This window comes from Giraffa tippelskirchi, chromosome 9 (assembly GCF_054371585.1).
Source record: "Giraffa tippelskirchi isolate mGirTip1 chromosome 9, T2T-mGirTip1v1.2.pri, whole genome shotgun sequence".
NCBI lineage: Eukaryota > Metazoa > Chordata > Mammalia > Artiodactyla > Giraffidae > Giraffa > Giraffa tippelskirchi.
This window is the reverse complement of record NC_137283.1, coordinates 829525-849562: the sequence shown is the minus strand read 5'-3', so window position 1 is coordinate 849562 and position 20038 is coordinate 829525. Positions and strand designations below refer to the sequence as shown.

The following is a 20038-nucleotide window of genomic DNA, read 5'->3' as shown; positions in this document are numbered from 1 at the left end:
AGGATAAAAAAGAAACTATACTCAACATCAGAGAATGCTTTGGAAATCTCAGAGAAACATCACTATAGAAAGAAACAGGTATCACCTCACACCAGTCAGAATGGCCTTGATAAAAAAATCCACACAAACAAGTGCTGGAGAGGATGTGGAGAACAGGCAACCCTCTTGCATGGCTAGTGGGAATGTAAATGGATACAGCCACTATGAAAGACAGTATGGAGATTCCTTAAAAAATTAGGAATAAAACTACCAACTACCCAGCAAGACCACTTCTAGGCATATACCCTAATGAAACAAAAATTGAAAGACACATGTAACCAAATGTTCACTGCAGCACAATTTACAATAGCTAAGACATGGAAGCAACCTAGATATCCATCGACAGACGAATGGATAAAGAAGCTGAGGTACGTATGGACTGGAATACTCCTCAGCCATAAAAGGAATGCATCTGAGTCAGTTCTAATGGGGTGGATGAACCTAGAGCCTGTTATACAGAGCGAAGTGAGTCAGAAAAGAGAAAAATAAGTATCGTATATTAATGCATACATATGGAATCTAGAAAGATGGTAGTGATGAACCTATTTGCTGGGCAGCAATGGTGACATGGACATAGAGAACAGACTTATGGACACAGGCAGTGAGGTGGAAGGAAAGGGTGAGATGAATGAAGAGAATAGCTTGGAAGCATATATACTAACATGTGTAAAATAGATAACCAATGGAAATCTGCTGTGTGACGCAGGGAACTCAGACCCAGGCTCTGTGACAACCTAGAGGGGTGGGACGGGGTGGGAGGTGGGAAGGAGGGGACGTGTGTATACCATGGCTGACTGATGCTGATGTATGGCAGACACCAGCACAATATTGTAAAGGAATTATCCTGCAATTAAAAATAAATGCATTTAAAAGAAGAATAGAAAAAAATCAGAAAGAGGCAGATAAAAGAACAGCTTTGATCACATTAGTAAAATAATTATTGTTTTGTTCAGAATGTGCTTCTTGTAATTTAGGAAAACAGTTATACAAAAATATTTATTTGCTAGCTCTTTCCATCTGATCACTTTTCTGTTTTATGAGTCAAAATGTCAATTAAAGTTGTTACGATAGGAAAAAAGAAAGATATTCAGAAACTGATAAAATATCAATAGGTGAAATTAAAAACTTACTGGTAAGACCTAATACAGAAGAAATCATTAGTGAATAGGAAGCTTAAATAAATAGAAATTATACAATCTGAATTACAGGAAAAAATTAAAAACAAAAGCCTTAGGGACCTGTTGGAAATTAAAGGCCTAACATTTACCAAACGTAGTGAAAGACACACAATTACAAGTTAAAAACTCAAAGGCTCTCAAGCAGGATAAATACAGATATACACAGGTACCTGATAAAATACTGAAAACCAAAAAGTAAGAGGAAATGTCAAGAGCTTCCAGAGAAAACACAAACTTGTTAAGAAATATATAGTATTAAAAAAAAAAAAAAAAAGAATGACTAATATCTTAGAAACAGTTTAGGCCAGAAGACTGTGGAGCAGTATCTTTAAAGAACTGAAAGGGAAAAAAGAACTGTCAGCATAGATATTCAGCAAAAATATCTTCAAAGAATGAAGGTGAAATTTACAAGAGCCTGGAAGCAACCTAAATATCCATTGACAGATGAATAGATAAAGATGTGGTACATATACACAGTGCAATATTGCTCTGAAATAGTACAAGGCTGAAATAATGCCATTTGCAGCAATGTGGATGGACCTAGGATTAACACACTAGTGAAGTAAGCCAAATAACATATGATATCACTTATATGTGGAATCTAGAAAAATTACACATATATGTGTGTGTGTGATAAAGTCTGAATTGCTTTGCGATACACGTCAACTAACGATGGCACTGTGAATCGACTGTGTTGATGCTCAGCAGCCACATCAGGTCTGACTCTCTGCAACCCCCATGAACTGCAGCACGCCAGGCTTCCCTGTCCTTTGCCATCTCCCAGAGTTTGCGCAAACTCACGTCCATTAAGTCAGTGATGCCATCCAACCATCTTATACTCTGTTGCCCCTTCTCTGTTCGCCCTCACTCTTTCCCAGCATCAGGGACTCTTCCAGCGAATTGTCTCTTCGCATCAGGTGGCCAAAGTACTGGAGTTGCAGCTTCAGCATCAGTCCTTCCAATGAATATTCTGAGTTGATTTCCTTTAGGATTGACTGGTTTGATCTCTTTGAAGTCCAAGGGACTCTCTCAAGAGTCTTCTCCAACACCACAGTTCGAAATCGTCAATTCTTCAGCACTCAGCCTTCTTTACGGTCCAACTCTCATATCCACACATGACTACTGGAAAAACCATAGCTTGTGACTACACATACCTTTGTCAGTAAGGTGGTGTCTCTGCTTTTTAATATGTTGTGTAGGTTTGTCATAGCTTTTCTTCCATGGATCAAGCGTCTTTCATGGCTGTAGTCACCATCTGCAGTGATTTTGGAGCCGAAGAAAATAAAGTCTGTCACTGTTTCCACTGTTTCCCATTTATTTGCAATGAAACATCCGGACCAGATGCCATGATCTTGGTTTTTTTTTTTTGAATGCTGAGTTTTAAGCCAGCTTTTTCACTCTCCTCTTTCACTTTCATCAAGACTCTTTAGTTCCTCTTCGCTTTCTGACATTAGAGTGGTACCATCTGCATATCTGAGTTTATTGATATTTCTCCTGGCAATCTTGATTCCAGCTTGAGCTTCATCCAGCACGGTATTTCACATGAGGTACTCTGCATATAAATTACATAAGCAGGGTGACAAAGGAGCCCTGATGTACTCCTTTCCCAATTTGGAACCAGTCTGTTGTTCCAGGTTTAGTTCTAACTGTTGCTTCCTGACCTGCATACAGGTTTCTCAGGAGGCAGGTAAGGTAGTCTGGTATTCCCATCTCTTTAAGAATTTTCCACAGTTTGTTGTGATTCACACAGTCAAAGGTTTTAGCACAGTCAACATAGCAAATTTTTTTGGAAGATGCTTCCTTTTTCTATGATCTAGCAGATGTTAGCAATTAGTTCTGGTTCCTCTGTCTTTTCTAAATTCAGCTTGTACATCTGAAAGTTTTCAATTCATGTACTCCTAAAGCCTAGCTTGGAAGATTTTGAGGATTACCTTATAGCATGTGAAATGAGCACAATTGTACAGTAATTTTAATATTCTTTGGCCTTGCCATTCACTGGGATTGGAATGAAAACTGACCTTTTCTAGTCCTGTGGCGACTGCTGAGTTTTCCAAATTTGCTGGCATATTGAGTGCAGTACTTTCACAGCATCATCTTTTAGGATCTGAAGTAGCTCAGCTGGAATTCCATCACCTCCACTAGCTTTGTTCATAGTGATGCTTTCCTTTCCTTGGGGGTGGTTTTGGTCACTACCTCCTGTACAATGCTATGAACCTCCATCCATAGTTGTTCAGGCATTCTGTCTACCAGATCTAATTCTTTGAATCTATTCATCACCTACACCGTGTAATCATAAGGGATTTGATTTAGGTCAGACGTGAATGGCCTCATGGTTGTTCCTACTTTCTTGTATTTTGCAATAAGGAGCTGATGGTCTGATGCACAGTTAGCTCCAGGTCTTGTTTTTGCAGATGTGTGGAGCTTCTCCATCTTTGGCTGCAAAGAATATAATCAATCTGATTTTGGTACTGACGATGTCCACATGTAGAGTCGTCTCTTTTATTGTTGGAAGAGGGTGTTTGCTATGATCAGTGTGTTCTCTTGGCAAAACTGTGAGCCTTTGCCCTGCTTCATTTTGTACTCCAAGGCCAACACTTGCCTGTTCTCCAGGCTATCTCTTGACTTTCAACTTTTGCATTCCAGTCCCCTATGACGAAAAGGACATCTTTTTTTAGGTGTTAGTTCTAGAAGGCCTTGTAGGTCTTTGGAGAATCATTCCAAGTTCAGCTTCTTTAGCATTAGTGGTTGGGGCATAAACTTGGATTACTGTGATGTTGAATGGTTTGCCTTGGAAATGAACCGAATTCATTCTGTTGTTTTTGAGATTACACCCAAGGACTGCATTTCAGACTCCTCTGTTGAATATGAGGGCTACTCCATCTCTTCTAAGAGATTCTTGCCCACAGTAGTATATACAATGGTCATCTGAATTAAATTTGGCCATTCCCATCCATTTTAGTTCACTGATTCCTAAAATGTCAATGTTTACTCATGCCATCTCTGGTTTGACCACATCCAATTTATCTTGATTCATGGACCTAACATTCCAGGTTCCTATGCAATATTGTTCCTTACACATCTTACTTTACTTTCACCACCAGACACATCCACAGCCAGGTGTCATTTCCACTTTGGCTCACCTCTTCCAGATATTCACTGCTTCTAGAGAAGGCAGAGGAACCAGAGATCAAATTACCAACATCCACTGGATCATCAAAAAAGCAAGAGAGTTTCAGCAAAACATCTATTTCTGCTTTATTGACTATGACAAAGCCTTCGACTGTGTGGATCACTACAAGCTGTGGAAAATTCTGAAAGAGATGAGAATACCAGACCACCTGACCTGCCTCTTGAGAAATCTGCATGCAGGTCAGGAAGCAACAGTTAGAACTGGATATGGAACAACAGACTGGTTCCAAATAGGAAAAGAAGTACGTCAAGGCTGTATGTTGTCACCCTGCTTATTTAACTTATATGCAGAGTACATCATGAGAAACGCTGAGCTGGATGAAGCACAAGCTGAAATCAAGATTGCCAGGAAAAATATCAATAACCTCAGATACGCAGATGACACCACCCTTATGGCAGAAAGTGAAGAACTAAAGAGCCTCTTGATGAAAGTGAAAGCGGAGAGTGAAAAAGTTGGCTTAAAGCTCAACATTCAGAAAACTAAGATCATGGCATCCAGCCCCACCACTTCATGGCAAACAGATGGAGAAACATTGGCAGACTTTATTTTTTGGGGCTCCAAAATCACTGCAGATGGTGACTGTAGCCATGAAATTAAAAGACGTTTACTCCTTGGGAGAAAAGTTATGACCAACCTGGACAGCATATTAAAAACTAGAGACATCACTTTGCCAACAAAGGTCCATCTAGTCAAGGCTATGGTTTTTCCAGTAGTCAGGTATGGATGTGAGATTTGGACTAAAAAGAAAGCTGAGTGCTGAAGAATTGATGCTTTTGAACTGTGGTGTTGGAGAAGACTCTTGAGAGTCCCTTGGACTGCAAGGAGAGCCTACCCATCCATCCTAAAGGAGATGAGTCCTGGGTGTTCATTGGAAGGACTGATGCTGAAGCTGAAACTCCACTACTTTGGCCACCTGATGCGAAGAACTGACTCATTACAAACGACCCTGATGCTGGGAAAGATTTAAGGCGGGAGAAGGGGACAACAGAGGATGAGATGGTTGGATGGCATCACCAACTCAATGGACATGAGTTTGAGTAAACTCGGGGGGTTGGCAATGGACAGGGAGGCCTTGTGTGCTGTGGTCCATGGAGTCGCAAAGAGTCCAACATGACTGAGCAACTGAACTGAACTGAAAAAGATGTGCAAATAGATAGAACTAAAGAGTCAAAAGAGAAATTAAAATGGAATTCCAGAAAAAAGCCAATTAATCTCTCCTACCTCCCTAAAAGGGAAGAAGGAAAAAACAAAGGAGGAAAAAAAAAGTCCCAAGATGTAGCCAATAGAAACCATATGGAAAAATGGCAGAGGTAAATCCAACCATGTAAATATTATTAAACTAAACTTCCAAATTAAAGGCTGAGATTGTTAAAACTGCATTGCTAGACAAGGCCCAACTATGAAGCTGGTGCTGCTGCTGCTAAGTTGCTTCAGTCGTGTTCGACTCTGTGCGACCCCATAGATGGCAGCCCACCAGGCTCCCCCGTCCCTGGGATTCTCCAGGCAAGAACACTGGAGTGGGTTGCCATTTCCTTCTCCAACGCATGAAAGTGAAAAGAGGAAGTGAAGTTGCTTAGTTGTGTCCGACTCGTGACCCCATGGACTGCAGCCCACCAGGCTCCTCCGTCCATGGGATTTTTCCAGGCAAGAGTACTGGAGTGGGTTGCCATTGCCTTCTCCGCCAACTATGAAGAGACACACTTTAAATATAAAGACATCAAAAAGTATAAAACATTGCTGACATAAATAAAAGAAAATATAAACAGTGGAAACCATATTTCTGGATAGGAACACTCAATATTGATATCAAATCTACCAAAACTGATCTATAAATTGACTGCCATCTCAGTCATAATCCCAATAGGCCTCTTTTTCAGGGGTTGACAAACTGATTTCTAAATTTTATATTGGAATGCAAAGGATCTAGGATATTTAAAACAATTTTGAAAAAGAAAAACAAAGCTGAAGTCTTAAATTATCTGATTACAAAGCTTAAAGCTAGAGTAATCCAAACAATATGGTATCACGGTGACAGATAAAGAAGCCAAAATAACAGAATAGAGAGCCCAGATATAAACCTATGCTTACTGGGTAATTTCATCTTTGAACTAGTGCCTCTATAGGTACCAAATCAATCAGTTGGGGCAATAAGTCTGCAACAAACAATGTGGGAACAATCAAACACTCCTACAGCGAGAAAAAGAGCCTCAGTCCTTCACATAGTATATAAAACTTAATTTGAGACAATTCTAAATATAAAATCTAAATCCATGAAGCACGTAGGAGAATACTGTGTGTATAACCTGGGAGTGAGCAACATTTCTTAGACAAGATTCAGAAAGTAGTTGCCATTAAAAAAAGAAAACAAAACACTGATAAGGTAGATTTCACCAGAATTTAAAACTTGACTCATTAAGAGATACCACAGAGAATACTCAGTTAGGCTGACTACAGACTGAGAGAAATTATTTCCAAAACATATCTGCAAAAGGGCTTACAACCAGAACATAGGAAGCATTTTTATAACTCAATAATAAATTTAAAAAAAAAGAGAAAAAAAAATAAAACAACATGGGAAAAAGATATGAACAGACACTTAACAAAAATATACAGTTAACCCTTGAACAACAGGGGGCTGCGGTACCAGCCCCCGCCTCGTTGAAAACCCTTGTGTGACTCTGCAGCGGCCTGTCTACAACGCCACGCTATATCCTCACTCAACCCGTCGTGGACTGTGCTGTACCAGAGTGCTGTATCTATTGAAAAAAATCCAAATATAAGTGGCCCCACCAAGCTCAAACCTGTGTCGCTAAAGGTTCAACTGTACAAACAACCCATGAGCACAAGCAAAATTGCTCGATATTATTAATCATCAGGAAAACATAAATCAAAACCAGAATGAAATACCCACCAGAATAAAATTAAGACAACTTTCAACACCAAGAGTTGGCAGAGATGTGCAGCAACTGGAATTCTCTTACACTGCTGGCAGAATGTAAAAATGGTACAGCCCTTAAGAACAGGTCTAGCAGTGTCTTATGAAACTAAACAAGTCACCTTCTGATCCAGCAATTCCACTCCTAGTTATCAGCCCCCAAAGAAACGCAAACATATGTCTACAAAAAGACCTGTACAAGAATGTTCACTATAGCTTATTCATAATAGTAAAAAAACCAGAAACAACTGAAAAACAAAGGGATAAACTAATATATTTATAACAATGCTTCATATCAGGAAGGTACCAGAATCTTGAGAAGGGAAAGAAAGTACAGTTTGAAAATAATCTCTCCAGGTGATTCCGACAAATACCGCCTAGAAGAAAGATATTCCACGTTAGAAATAATCAACTAACAAATGAGTTTTTAGAGAATAATTTATATGAAAACATTTTCTGATGAAAAGTTAAGGTCAAGAGTTGACCATCAAGATGCATTTCTAACAGTTCTACTGTGGAAATTACAGGCTTGTGGGAACAGGAAGGCAGGGTATGGTTTTCTCACGTATTTAGCCCAGAATCAAAGGAAAACTTTGATATCACTTTGCTATGACTTGCATGGTTTTCTTGGGCAACATATTTACTTTTTCAAACATAACTTTATTTGACCAATGTTAGTATTTGTTTATTAGTGGCTGAGTCCACACAAACTGCTAATGCCCTAAGGCCTAAATGTGTGGTTAGAAGGTGGAAGATTTTGTTACTATAACCTCTAATTTACCATAAAGAACTGATTATAGAAAAGTAAAAGTGTTAGTTGCTCAGTCATGATCGACTCTTTGCAACCCCATGGACTTGCAGTCCACTAGGCTCCTCTGTCCATGAGATTCTCTAGGCAAGAATACTGGAGTCGGCAGACACTCCTTTCTCCAGAGGATCTTCTCAACTCAGTGATCAAAACCCGGTCTCCCGCACCATCCAAGCTACCATGGAAACTCACTGACTGTAACTATTCATCAAAACAGCTTCCATCCATGAGGTCCACAAATGTCCACAAACGCAAACGTAACTGTTAGGAAATCACTTTCAATTAACAAAATTCCTAATACATCACAGAAATAGTATTAAAAATCTTGACATTTTATCCAATACCATCTGAAATACTACATAATTTCAAATAATACATGTTCATACCAAGAAGAGTATACCCTGTGTGAAATGTGTAGCATCTATACGAGGGGAAATCAAACATCAACTATTACAAAGATGCATTAAAAGAAAAATAAAATTGCAAAAGCAATTTTATATGATAATTTCAGTTTACATGGTAATTCTAAGTCCAGGAGAGAAATAACAGTATTCTTAACACGTGTGCAGACAGATCGAGAGTCTACTACAGTTCATCAGTAAAGTAAAGGCATTGCCTAATTTCCAGTAATACCCTGTATATGTGAAAATTTGAACGCCATGTCCATCTTTCATAAATAATTTTATAATAATTTTAAATTAAGATTTAAAAGTTCCCAAATCATCATCATCATCCTGCAACAAAGGTTTATTCAAGGAGGAAAAATGAAATGACGTGAAGTCAAACAAAAAGCATTGTGGCTATAATGCTGCCTCCTACCTTACTGGTTTTTCATACTTATGTCATCTAGGTTTCTTTTACACATAAATATAATCCCTGTTAAGACACACATACACATTTACAGCTCTAACTATAGTGGTGATGAACAGTGAAATAAGATTTTCTGTTTACTAGTAAAAATATTAGCCCTAAAAGGTTTTTAGTTTGCAAGCAAACGTGATTATCAGGACCAAACTGAAAGCTGGGTGGTGAGCACGCTGTCTGCGCACGTCGGCTGCCAAGGGCGCGGCCGCAGCACTGACCTTGTACGCCTGCATGAGCATGTGGGTGACTCCGGGGGCCCCGTGGCACCAGTGCACCAGCCGGTCTGTCTCATTGCTCAGTGATGACGGATAATTCCCAGATCGGAATCTTTTGTGGCGCACATAGTCAATACTAGGTTTCACCATTTCTGTCAAGGTTTCTTGGTCCACTTTTGCCGCTGGCTTTTAAACAAATAAAACATTTAATTAATTTTTCCATAAGTTTTTTTTTTTTTTTTTAACTTATATTGCAGCTAATATAGTTAAGCATCAATTACCTAGAATACTGAGGAACATATAAACTTAGAATTACTTTACCTCTCTGGTTAGTTAAGGCCTGGGCAGACCTTTTGCATCAGTACTTGCTGAGGCTGCAGATGAAGCTGAAGGCTGTCCGCTGCGGATTCCCTCTTGTTCGGGGTGGGGGGGCCTTCAACTGACTGGATGAAGCCCACCCACAGTGCCGAGAATAGACTTCTTTACCAGAAGTCAGCCTGTTTCAATGTAAACATCACCTATACACCCTCACGGAAATACCCAGAATAATGTCTGACTAAATGTCTGGGCACCACAGCCCGGTCAAGTCAACACATAAAATTAACCATCATAGACAGCTGGGGACTTTCATATACCTGTATCTACAGATCTTTTATCTGAGCTGTTTCTGCAAGAGAGACTTCAATTCCCTGCATGAGGCAGTGAGGCACTGACAGCCGGGCTGGGGGAAGCTGCTGGGGAGAGGCCGGCGGTGGCCACAGCGAGGTCTCCTCGCGGACCGTGGGGACAGTCACAAAGCCCCGCCTTCAGTTCTGGCCTTCACTTCAAGTCTCACCTACAGCTGGCTTTCTGGAGTTAAAAGAACTGGTTTTATTCTCTCACTCTACCTCCTGTTATCTCTAGTCACCTCGCTGCCGGTGATGCCGGCAGAGGCCCAGGTGGGCTCCACAGAGAGTTTCAAAGATGCCCTCCTGTGGCCCAGCTCCCTCCCCACCTGCACGCATGTCTGGCACTGCCTCTGAGGGCACCTTACACTCCTGAGCGCAGGGCTCTGTGGGACCACCCGGCGTGCTGCTTGCTGGCATCCTCCTCCTCAGGCAGCTCGTGCAACCATCGTGTCCCCTCAGGCCGCCTGCTGTTCCCTGCTGCCTTCCTCTGTTCTCAGCCTACAGACTTGTCTAGTGGGGCTACAGAAGCCTCCAAGTCTCATCAGAGAAGCTGGGGGCCAGTTTTCTGTTTTCCGTGATGTTCTGAGATGATTTAAGGAGAACTGTTCTCTATTCTTCATTGTAAAAGTGCAGGTCTGTTCAAGTGATATTTGGAAAGCTTTTGTGTATGCTGTTCTCTTAGCTGTTCAAGTGAACCCACACGGGAGCCCCCGCGGGCTGAGGCTGGCGCCCCGGGGAGAGGTGTGTGCGGCCAGCCTCACGAGGCCAGCTCTGGCACATCACTGCGTAGCGGTCAGGAGGAGAGCGCTGACATCAATTCCTAAATAGGATCCTTTACAAAATAGTGTCTCTATGTTCGTCACTGCAAAAGTAGGTGAGCTGAAAATTGTATGATTTGTGATTCTCTCAAGGAACCCCCTAACATCTAGCAAAACTAAACTGAACACTTAAAACTAAATTATTGGTGATTTTCTTATGATTATGCTCCCCCTAAAGATTTTACCACTTTTAAAAAAGGTCCAAAGGCCACTGTTATAAACGTTTTTCTGAGAAAATAGAGAAAAACAGACAATCTACCAACTGTCTAGAACAACACTGCCATTTTAAAATGAGACATGGAATTCTGGCTGCTTGGAAACATGTCTGAACTAAAGACAAAATTCACAAATTGGAATACACAGGTGTTTTACTTTCCACAATGATAACCAAATATACTTAATCACCAGAGAAAGGAGTTCTAGTCCTGGGCAGATAGGAATTTCCTATTTTCCTTTAGTAAGTACCAGCATGATGCAAAAGCTAAAAATAAAAAAGGAATTTTTAAGTTAAAATTTTAAAAAGGAATATACTGGCTTTTAATTTAAAAAGATCTAAATTCTGATCCATGTTCCTTGACATACTTTGTCATGTTGAATAAGTTTCTAAGTGCTCTGCTACGGCTGCGCTAGAAGAAAAAAAGGCTTAACTGGAAAAAAAAGTGCAGCAAGACCTTGTTTTATTGTTGTTTGTTTTATTGTGCTGCACTTGTGTTCTTGAAAAACTGAAGGTTTGTGGCAAGTCGGAATCAAGCAAGCCTACTGGCACCACTTTTTCCAACAGGATTTGCTCATTTTGTTTCTCTGTGAAACATTTTGGTAATTCTCACAATATTTCAAACTTTTTCATTGTTATTATATTTGATATAGTGATATACGATCAGTGACCTGTGATGTAACTACTGCAAAAAGATTACCACTCACGGAAGGCTCAGATGATAGTTTAGCATTTTTTAGTAATAAAGTATTTTAAAATTCAGGTATGTACATGTTTTTTAAGGACATAATAGTACTGCATGCTTTAAATAGACTACACTATCCTTTTCACTTTCATGCATTGGAGAAGGAAATGGCAACCCACTCCAGTGTTCTTGCCTGGAGAATCCCAGGGACGGGGGAGCCTGGTGGGCTGCCGTGTATGGGGTCGCACAGAGTCGGACACGACTGAGGTGACTTAGCATAATGTAAATGTAGCTTTTACATGCACTGGAAAGCCAAACAATGTATAACTTCCTTCACTGCGACATTTCTTTACCGCAGCAGTGTAGAACCGAACATGCAATGTCGCGGAGGTCTGCCCACAGAGGAGGGACTCACAGGCTGTAAGGCTGGCAGCAGGCTGAAGCAGTGTGGTGTGTGGTCTTTGACTATCTGACGGAAGGGTCAGCACGTGATTCAGCAGACATCAGGGGTGATTCAGAGACAAGCTCATAACCACAATAATAAACTAGTTAAAAATTTTCAACACAACTGATAGCAAGTTGGGGTTATTTGAATATGAAAAAGTCTCTGCCCTCGTCTGCATTCTAGAAGCCTTTTCTGCTTCCTGAAGGTTTCCCCCAATTAAAAGAGCAGGGAAAAAAGGACAGAAATAAAGTGTGGGCCACAGACACCTTAACCAGCACAAAACTGCACACAATGTACTCTCTCTCCAGAGGTCCCTGCTTGAGGATCCATGATTCGTCTTTCATTTCAGCCTGCTGGGTTTGTAGTAACATTTCAGTTCCCATTCTCGATGCAATCTAGTATTTTACAATGTGGTTACTGCGCCGGTACTGCAGACCGTCACTCACCTGCATTAACATGTAGTAGATGCCGGCCATGCCATGGGCAGCTCCAACATACTGCTTCCTGTGCCACTGATACAACAGGGGACAGCGCTCCGCCTTCTTCTCTTCCCTGGACAAAGCTCTGCCGGAGTCAACGAGAGCGCTGACTACCTACACAGGCGACAAGACAGCGGGAGCCGAGCAAACGGGTCATGTAATCTGTCTCAGTCTAATTAACAATATGTCTTTACATACACAGATTACTTAACCTGAAAATCTTTACTCTTTAATACACAGATTGCTTAATCTGACAAGATAAGCACCCTTATCTTTATTTTATTAATCAATAAATACAGTCAGGGAGAAATCAGAAGACAATCTCAGAGTAGAAAAAGATATTAAGAAGTAGAACCAAGAGATCAAAAGGTCTTTGTATGGACAGTTTACTAGAACCTAGAAAAACTTCCTATAAAAACCATCCTGGACTACTTAAGACTCAATATCTTCCCCCAAAAGGCAAGTACAGTTGGCCCTCCATAACTGCTGTGGGTTTCACACCCATGGATTCAACCAACCTCTGAAAAAAATATTGGGGAAAATATATTCCAGAAAGTCCCAAGAAGCAAAACTTGAATTGGTTGCGTGGGGGCAACTGTTTACACAGCATATACACGGTGTTAGGTATGAAAAGTCATCTAGAGATGATTTAAAGTACACAGGAGGATATGCATGGCTTACATGGAAATACTGCATCACTTTATTAAGAGGCTTCAGCATCCTGGCATTTTGGTATCCAGAGGGGGTCCTGGACTCAAACCCCAGCAAGTACTAAGGGATAACTGTACATCCACCAAGGCTGGAGGAACTGGCTTTATTTATGAAGGACTACAGTAATGAGGTTTGCTGCAGGATTTTAGAATGACTGTGTGGCCAAGCAGTAATTAACTGTTTCCTCCTATCCTCTCTCCCCTCATCCTTTTGGTAACAGGGCTCCGAGTTTACTGAGCCGTACTGCCTCAGAGATACAGACGGCTGGACACAGTCATCTGACGGAGCTCTAGAGGTAGGATGTGAGCACAAGTGAGGTGGGCAACCTCTAGTTCCTCCACGTCCTCACCTCCCCCTGGGCTGGGGCTCCTCAGTGTCAGGCAGATAAGGGCACGGCCCAAGGATAAGGTAGAACAGGAGAGAAGCTGGTCCCCAGCGATATTCACCTTGATTGCCTATCAGTTCAGATACCTCAGGAAAGAGAAGTAAACATTCTCTCTTCTTTAAGCTACTGTTTGGTTCTAGTAAAAACAGCTGAATTAACACAAACTTAAATTAAAAAAGAAAAAAATCCTCAGAAGAAAAAATAAAGGAGCTATTTATTACTTTCATGAGGCCTTAGGAAATTACTCCTACCTAGAGGCAGAGTCCAGCTGGCACTGCACCTCTGTGCCAGCAGACAGGCTGCCTGATGGACAGGAGAGGACTCCCCAGCCCACGGCCCCACAGTACCTCTTTGATGGCTGACTCACACACAGCGCCTGGACCTATCTCCGTGTTCACGTAGAGTAAGGCGTACAGATAACCTGCCCGTCCATAAAGCAGCTCATCAGGAAGGTCTGAATCTCGACAGACGATGGTTCTCTGGAGTTGCAAAAGTCTACCCAACAAGAAAAATTCTGTTTTCCCAGAGAATGTCTAAAATATGTCTTCCGAAACTGCAAATAACCCTATCACTTTAGGAATTGTCTGTTATTATTTTTCATGTAAAAGTGATTTTTAAAAATATCAAAAAAGAGGGAAAACAACAAAAACTTCCACTACAAAACCAAACAAAAACTTCTCTCTCAGATATCAAAATTAATAATAACACATCTTGCTGTTCAAAAGTTCTACATTTACTAATATAGCTAAACTTTATAGGAATATATACATATAAGAGAATATACTCAGTTTTGAAACCCAGAATTACAAGAAAGTGATTACAAATTTTAATAAAAATCTTACTAAAATGTAGCCAAAGCTTGAGAATCAGCTTGAGTCACCCCATCTTTAACAAACATTAACTGACCAGCACATGCCAGACACTTCACTAGAACATGGCAGTGAGCTCTGATTCAACAAAGAATATAAACCAATATATGCAATAAAAGCTATGCAATAAAAGCTTACATTCTCTATGTTTCGTAACAACTGAATCTAAGAATAACTCAGTTATTATAGTGAATCTAAGCTAATTTTCATGCACTAAAGGCAACCAAAAATTACTTAGGAAAAAACACATTTACTCTCTTCCCTCAAATTAAGACAAACACATGCTTGGATAGAAAAGGAGCGAACAATGCCAATATTGAGCCCAATCAGGCTCAAGATGAACATTCAAACTTTTTTCTACTTGGAGAGAACTATTTGCAAGAGCAGGTGAATTAAAAGAGAAATTGGTTTTCATTTTTTGAGTTTCTTTCTACATCAATACTGAGAATTTGGAAAAAAACACTTCCAGTAGTAAAAACTCACTTTGTGATGCATTCCTGGGACTCACAATCACTTTTGAGTTTATGATATACAACAGCTCCAACGGCCAGGGGCCCAGCATCTCCACAGAGGAAAGTGACCCTTCGGCCATTCAGATTCCGAAGTGTTCTCTTTACGTAATCCAGGGATCGGAGCAAATAGGACTGGTCACATGTGACCCGGTACAACTGCAGGTACAAAAGGGCTATGCCTGGAATAATCCCCCCACCCCCACAAAAAAAAGACAAGCATTAGAGCCTTTCCTTTTTATCATCAGGACAATAATTCACAGTTACATGAAACTCTTACACAAAGTCTACACTTCTGAAGGGGTAACATCAAAAAAATTGCATAGGCTATGCTTCTTAACAATGAAGGGAAAAAAAATCCAGGGTAGAAAAAAATTTAGACAAGTTTAAATGCTGCCAGTTGCTCTGACACAATGGTTCAGAAACTCCTAGATAAGGGAAATGTAAGACTTCCCACCCATTCCCCTTCCATTTTCGTTTGTCTCAAGGTTCTGCTTATTTTCCTTTGCTAACTTGGGTCCTTTTCTTCTTACTTCTCGTATAATAATGTCCTCCTCCTAACTTATGCCGAATTACATGATTGCTTTTCTGAATTTTATACCCTCTTCTTTCCAATACCTATTTCTCACAATTTTTCAATTTTCTTTAGTGACCAACCAACCAGTTACCCAGCTCATCATTTATGGAAGAGTCACATGATGCAGTTTAAGGCAGTGAATTCACAAGACATAGCTTATCACCTATCCAACTTTCCTATGTTAGGTTACAGAACAGATCTGGTTACTCAAGGGAACCAGAGAGGTGTCTTTTTCTGAAAATCTAAGGAGGATGAACTATATGGCTTCTCAGGAAGAATGCTATTATTCCTGGGCTCAGGAGGTCAATGTGACAGCTAAATAATAAATCAATCTACATAAATATATACCTAATAAAATATACTCAGGAAAAAGTATTTTTAAAAAATGATATGCTGGTCAAAAGGCCCCCAAAAAATCTATTAATGTTTGAATTGACGTTCACTAATATTCTGTTCTTTATCTGATATCCTACTTTCACTTTTTATTTTTCATTTTGCTTTTTAAATTTTTCAAAATAGGTAGCCTCTTTCTTCTTTAATTTTGCTATTCAACGTCTCCTACTTCCCTTTCAGATTAATTCTTAACACCCACATATATTTTTTGAGAAGTCCTTTTGTCATTATCCATTGTTTTTACAAGTCACTGTCTCAAACAGATACAAAAAGAGCACATTTATAAGCCCTAAAAAAGATCCTTCCATATGATTCGCTTATGATCTCGAGTGTTTTCTGTATTCAAAAACTGAAATTATAAATGTACAGAAAACAAGTTCAATACCAACAAATTTCAAATATAATAATCACTATAAAAGGTTCGCCAGTACTTCCTTACTGACTCAGAAACCCCTAAAAATAGGATAATGATCTGGCCAACCTATGAACCTAAAAATCTATGGTTATATATATTCGAAGCTTAAGAATTCTAAAGTAAATGATGACAGGCAAAGTATAAAAAAAAAAGTCATCATGACATTCTGCCCCTGAATACTTCAGTATGAAAATCTAAAATATACAAACCTTTTCTTAGAAGCCAAATTAACACTGTAACCATCAAAACTAATAATTAGTAAGACTGAGCTGTGTTTTTTTTTCTTTTTAGTAAATCTTTATATCAGTTTTGGCACCAGTATTAACCTTGCTTCATAAAACAATAAGAGGTATTCCTCATTTTCCCGTTCTCTGAAACAGTGTAAGAGTAGCACTGGCGTAACAGGCAAATTTGGCCTTGGAGTACAGAATGAAGCAGGGCAAAGGCGAATAGAGTTCTGCCAAGAGAACGCACTGGTCATAGCAAACACCCTCTACCAACAACACAAGAAAAGACTCTACACGTGGACATCACCAGATGGTCAACACCGAAATCAGACTGATCATATTCTTTACAGCCAAAGATGGAGAAGCTCTATACAGTCAGCAAAAACAAGACCGGGAGCAGACTGTGGCTCAGATCATGAACTCCTTATTGCCAAATTCAGACTTAAATTGAAGAAAGTAGGGAAAACCACTAGACCATTCAGGTATGACCTATATCAAATCCCTTATGACTATACAGTGGAAGTGAGAAATAGATTTATGGGACCAGATCTGGTAGACAGAGTGCCTGATGAACTATGGACGGAGGTTCGTGACATTGTACAGGAGACAGGGATCAAGACCATCCTCATGGAAAAGAAATGCAAAAGAGCAAAACGGCTGTCTGAGGAGGCCTTGCAAATAGCTGAGAAAAGAAAAGAAGCAAAAAGCAAAGGAGAAAAGGAAAGATATACCCATTTGAATGCAGAGTTCCAAAGAATAGCAAGGAGAGATAAGAAAGCTTTCCTCAGTGATCAGTGCAAACAAATAGAGGAAAACAACAGAATGGGAAAGAATAAGAGATCTCTTCAAGAAAATTATACCAAGGGAACATTTCATGCAAAGATGGGCTCGATAAAGGACAGAAATGGTATGGACCTAACAGAAGCAGAAGATATTAAGAAGAAGTGGTAAGAATACACAGAAGAACTGTGCAAAAGAGATCTTCACGACCCAGATAATCACGTTAGTGTGATCACTCACCTAGAGCCAGACATCCTGGAATGTGAAGTCAAGTGGGCCGTAGGAAGCATCACTACAAACAAAGCTAGTGGAGGTGATGGAATTCCAGGTGAGCTATTTCAAATCCTAAAAGATGACGCTGTGAAAGTGCTGCACTCAATATGCCAGGAAACTTGGAAAACTCAGCAGTGGCCACAGGACTGGAAAAGGTCAGTTTTCATTCCAATCCCAAAGAAAGGCAATGCCAAAGAATGCTCTAACTACCACACAATTGCACTCATCTCACACGCTAGTAAAGTAATGCGCAAAATTCTCCAAGCCAGGCTTCAGCAATACATGAGCTGTGAACTTCCAGATGTTCAAGCTGGTTTTAGAAAAGGCAGAGGAACCAGAGATCAAATTGCCAACATCTGATGGATCATCGAAAAAGCAAGAGAGTTCCAGAAAAACATCTATTTCTGCTTGACTATGCCAAAGCCTTTGACTGTGTGGATCACAATAAACTGTAGAAAATTCTGAAAAGGATGGGAATACCAGACCACCTGACCTGCCTCTTGAGAAACCTGTATAATGGTCAGGAAGCAACAGTTAGAACTGGACATGGAACAACAGACTGGTTCCAAATAGGAAAAGGAGTACGTCAAGGCTGTATATTGTCACCCTGCTTATTTAACTTATATGCAGAGTACACCATGAGAAACGCTGGGCTGGATGAAGCACAAGCTGGAATCAAGATTCCCGGGAGTAATATCAATAATCTCAGATATGCAGATGACACCACCCTTATGGCAGAAAGTGAAGAAGAACTGAAGAGCCTCTGGATGAAAGGTAAAGAGGAGAGTGAAAAAGTTGGCTTAAAGCTCAACATTCAGAAAACTAAGATCATGGCATCCGGTCCCATCACTTCATGGGAAATAGATGGGGAAGCAGTGGAAACAGTGTCAGACTGTATTTTTCTAGGCTCCAGAATCACTGCAGATGGTGACTGCAGCCATGAAATTAAGACACTTACTCCTTGGAAGGAAAGTGATGACCAACCTAGACAGCATATTAAAAAGCTGAGACATTACTTTGTCAACAAAGGTCCGTCTAGTCAAGGCTATGGTTTTTCCAGTAGTCATGTATGGATGTGAGAGTTGGACTATAAAGAAAGCTGAGCACAGAAGAATTGATGCTTTTGAACTGTGGTGTTGGAGAAGACTCTTGAGAGTCCCTTGGACTGCAAGGAGATCTAACCAGTCCATCCTAAAGGAGATTAGTCCTGAATATTCATTGGAAGGACTGATGTTGAAGCTGAAACTCCAATACTTTGGCCACCTGATGGGAAGAGGTGACTCATTTGAAAAGACCCTGATGCTGGGAAAGATTGAGGGCAGGAGGAGAAGGGGACGACAGAGGATGAGATGGTTGGATGGCATCACCGACTCAAAGGACATGGGTTTGGGTGAACTCTGGGAGTTGGACAGGGAGGCCTGGCGTGCTGCGGTTCACGGTGTCGCAAAGAGATGGATACGACTGAGCGACTAACCTGAAATAAACTGATAAATAAATCTGTATACATAAAACTGCCTACATTTAAGTGTACAAAACAATGATCTGACATACACTTTGGAAATATTACCACAATCAGGTTAACTCATCCATCACCCCACACAGTTATCATGTGGGTGCATGTACGTGTGTGCATGAGAATGCTTAAAATCTACTCTCTTGGAAATTCATAAGTATACAGAACAGTGTATGAACTGTAGTCCATGCCGTACATTAGATCCCTAGAGCTGGTTTATCTAATGACTGAAGGCTTGCACCCTTTGACCACCATTTCCTCGTTTCCCCTACCACACAGCCACTAGTAATACATCTTTCTCTTCTATTTCCATGAGTTTGACATCTGTTTGTTTTAGAATTAATATATATATGAGAGATCATATAGTTTGTGTCCTTCTCTGTCAGGCTTTTCACTTAGTGTAATGTCCGCCACGACCATCCATATTGTCACAAATGACAGGATTTCATTTTTTCTCATGGCTGAACGCTGCATTCATATACACTGTAACAGTCCGTTAGATATAGTCAGATAGACAGGTATACAGATAGATAGATCACAACTTCTTTATCCATTCAAGGATGGAAGGATATTAAGGTTGTTCTGATATCTTGGCTATTGTTAATAATGCTGCTATGAACATGGAGGTGCAGATATCTCTTCAAGATACAGACTTCCCCAGAAGTGAGACTGCTGAATCATATGGTTCTATTTTTACTTTTGAGGCACCCCCATACTGTTTTCTATAGTGGCTGTGAGAAGTTACATTCCCAACATGTACTATGGCCTCCTTTTCCACAAATCCTCACCAACACTCTCCCTAGTCTTTTTGATAAAAGCCTTCCTAACAGGTGTAAGGTGGTATCTGT

The 20038-nt window shown here is 40.3% G+C and overlaps 1 protein-coding gene across 4 annotated transcripts in view; it reads right to left on the bottom strand.

The window, feature by feature from the left end:
* The window catches only part of LANCL2 (LanC like glutathione S-transferase 2), a 48457-nt gene that overhangs the window by 9187 nt on the left and 19232 nt on the right, over positions 1–20038 (bottom strand). For all 4 annotated transcript variants that reach the window (XM_081529436.1, XM_081529437.1, XM_081529438.1 and 1 more), the window contains 4 exons: positions 14987–15194; positions 13982–14129; positions 12506–12652; positions 9233–9415 (listed from right to left, as the gene is read on the bottom strand). In XM_081529436.1, the coding sequence (XP_081385562.1) occupies positions 9233–9415; positions 12506–12652; positions 13982–14129; positions 14987–15194 (686 nt within the window). The remainder of the gene's footprint in view (positions 1–9232; positions 9416–12505; positions 12653–13981; positions 14130–14986; positions 15195–20038) is intronic.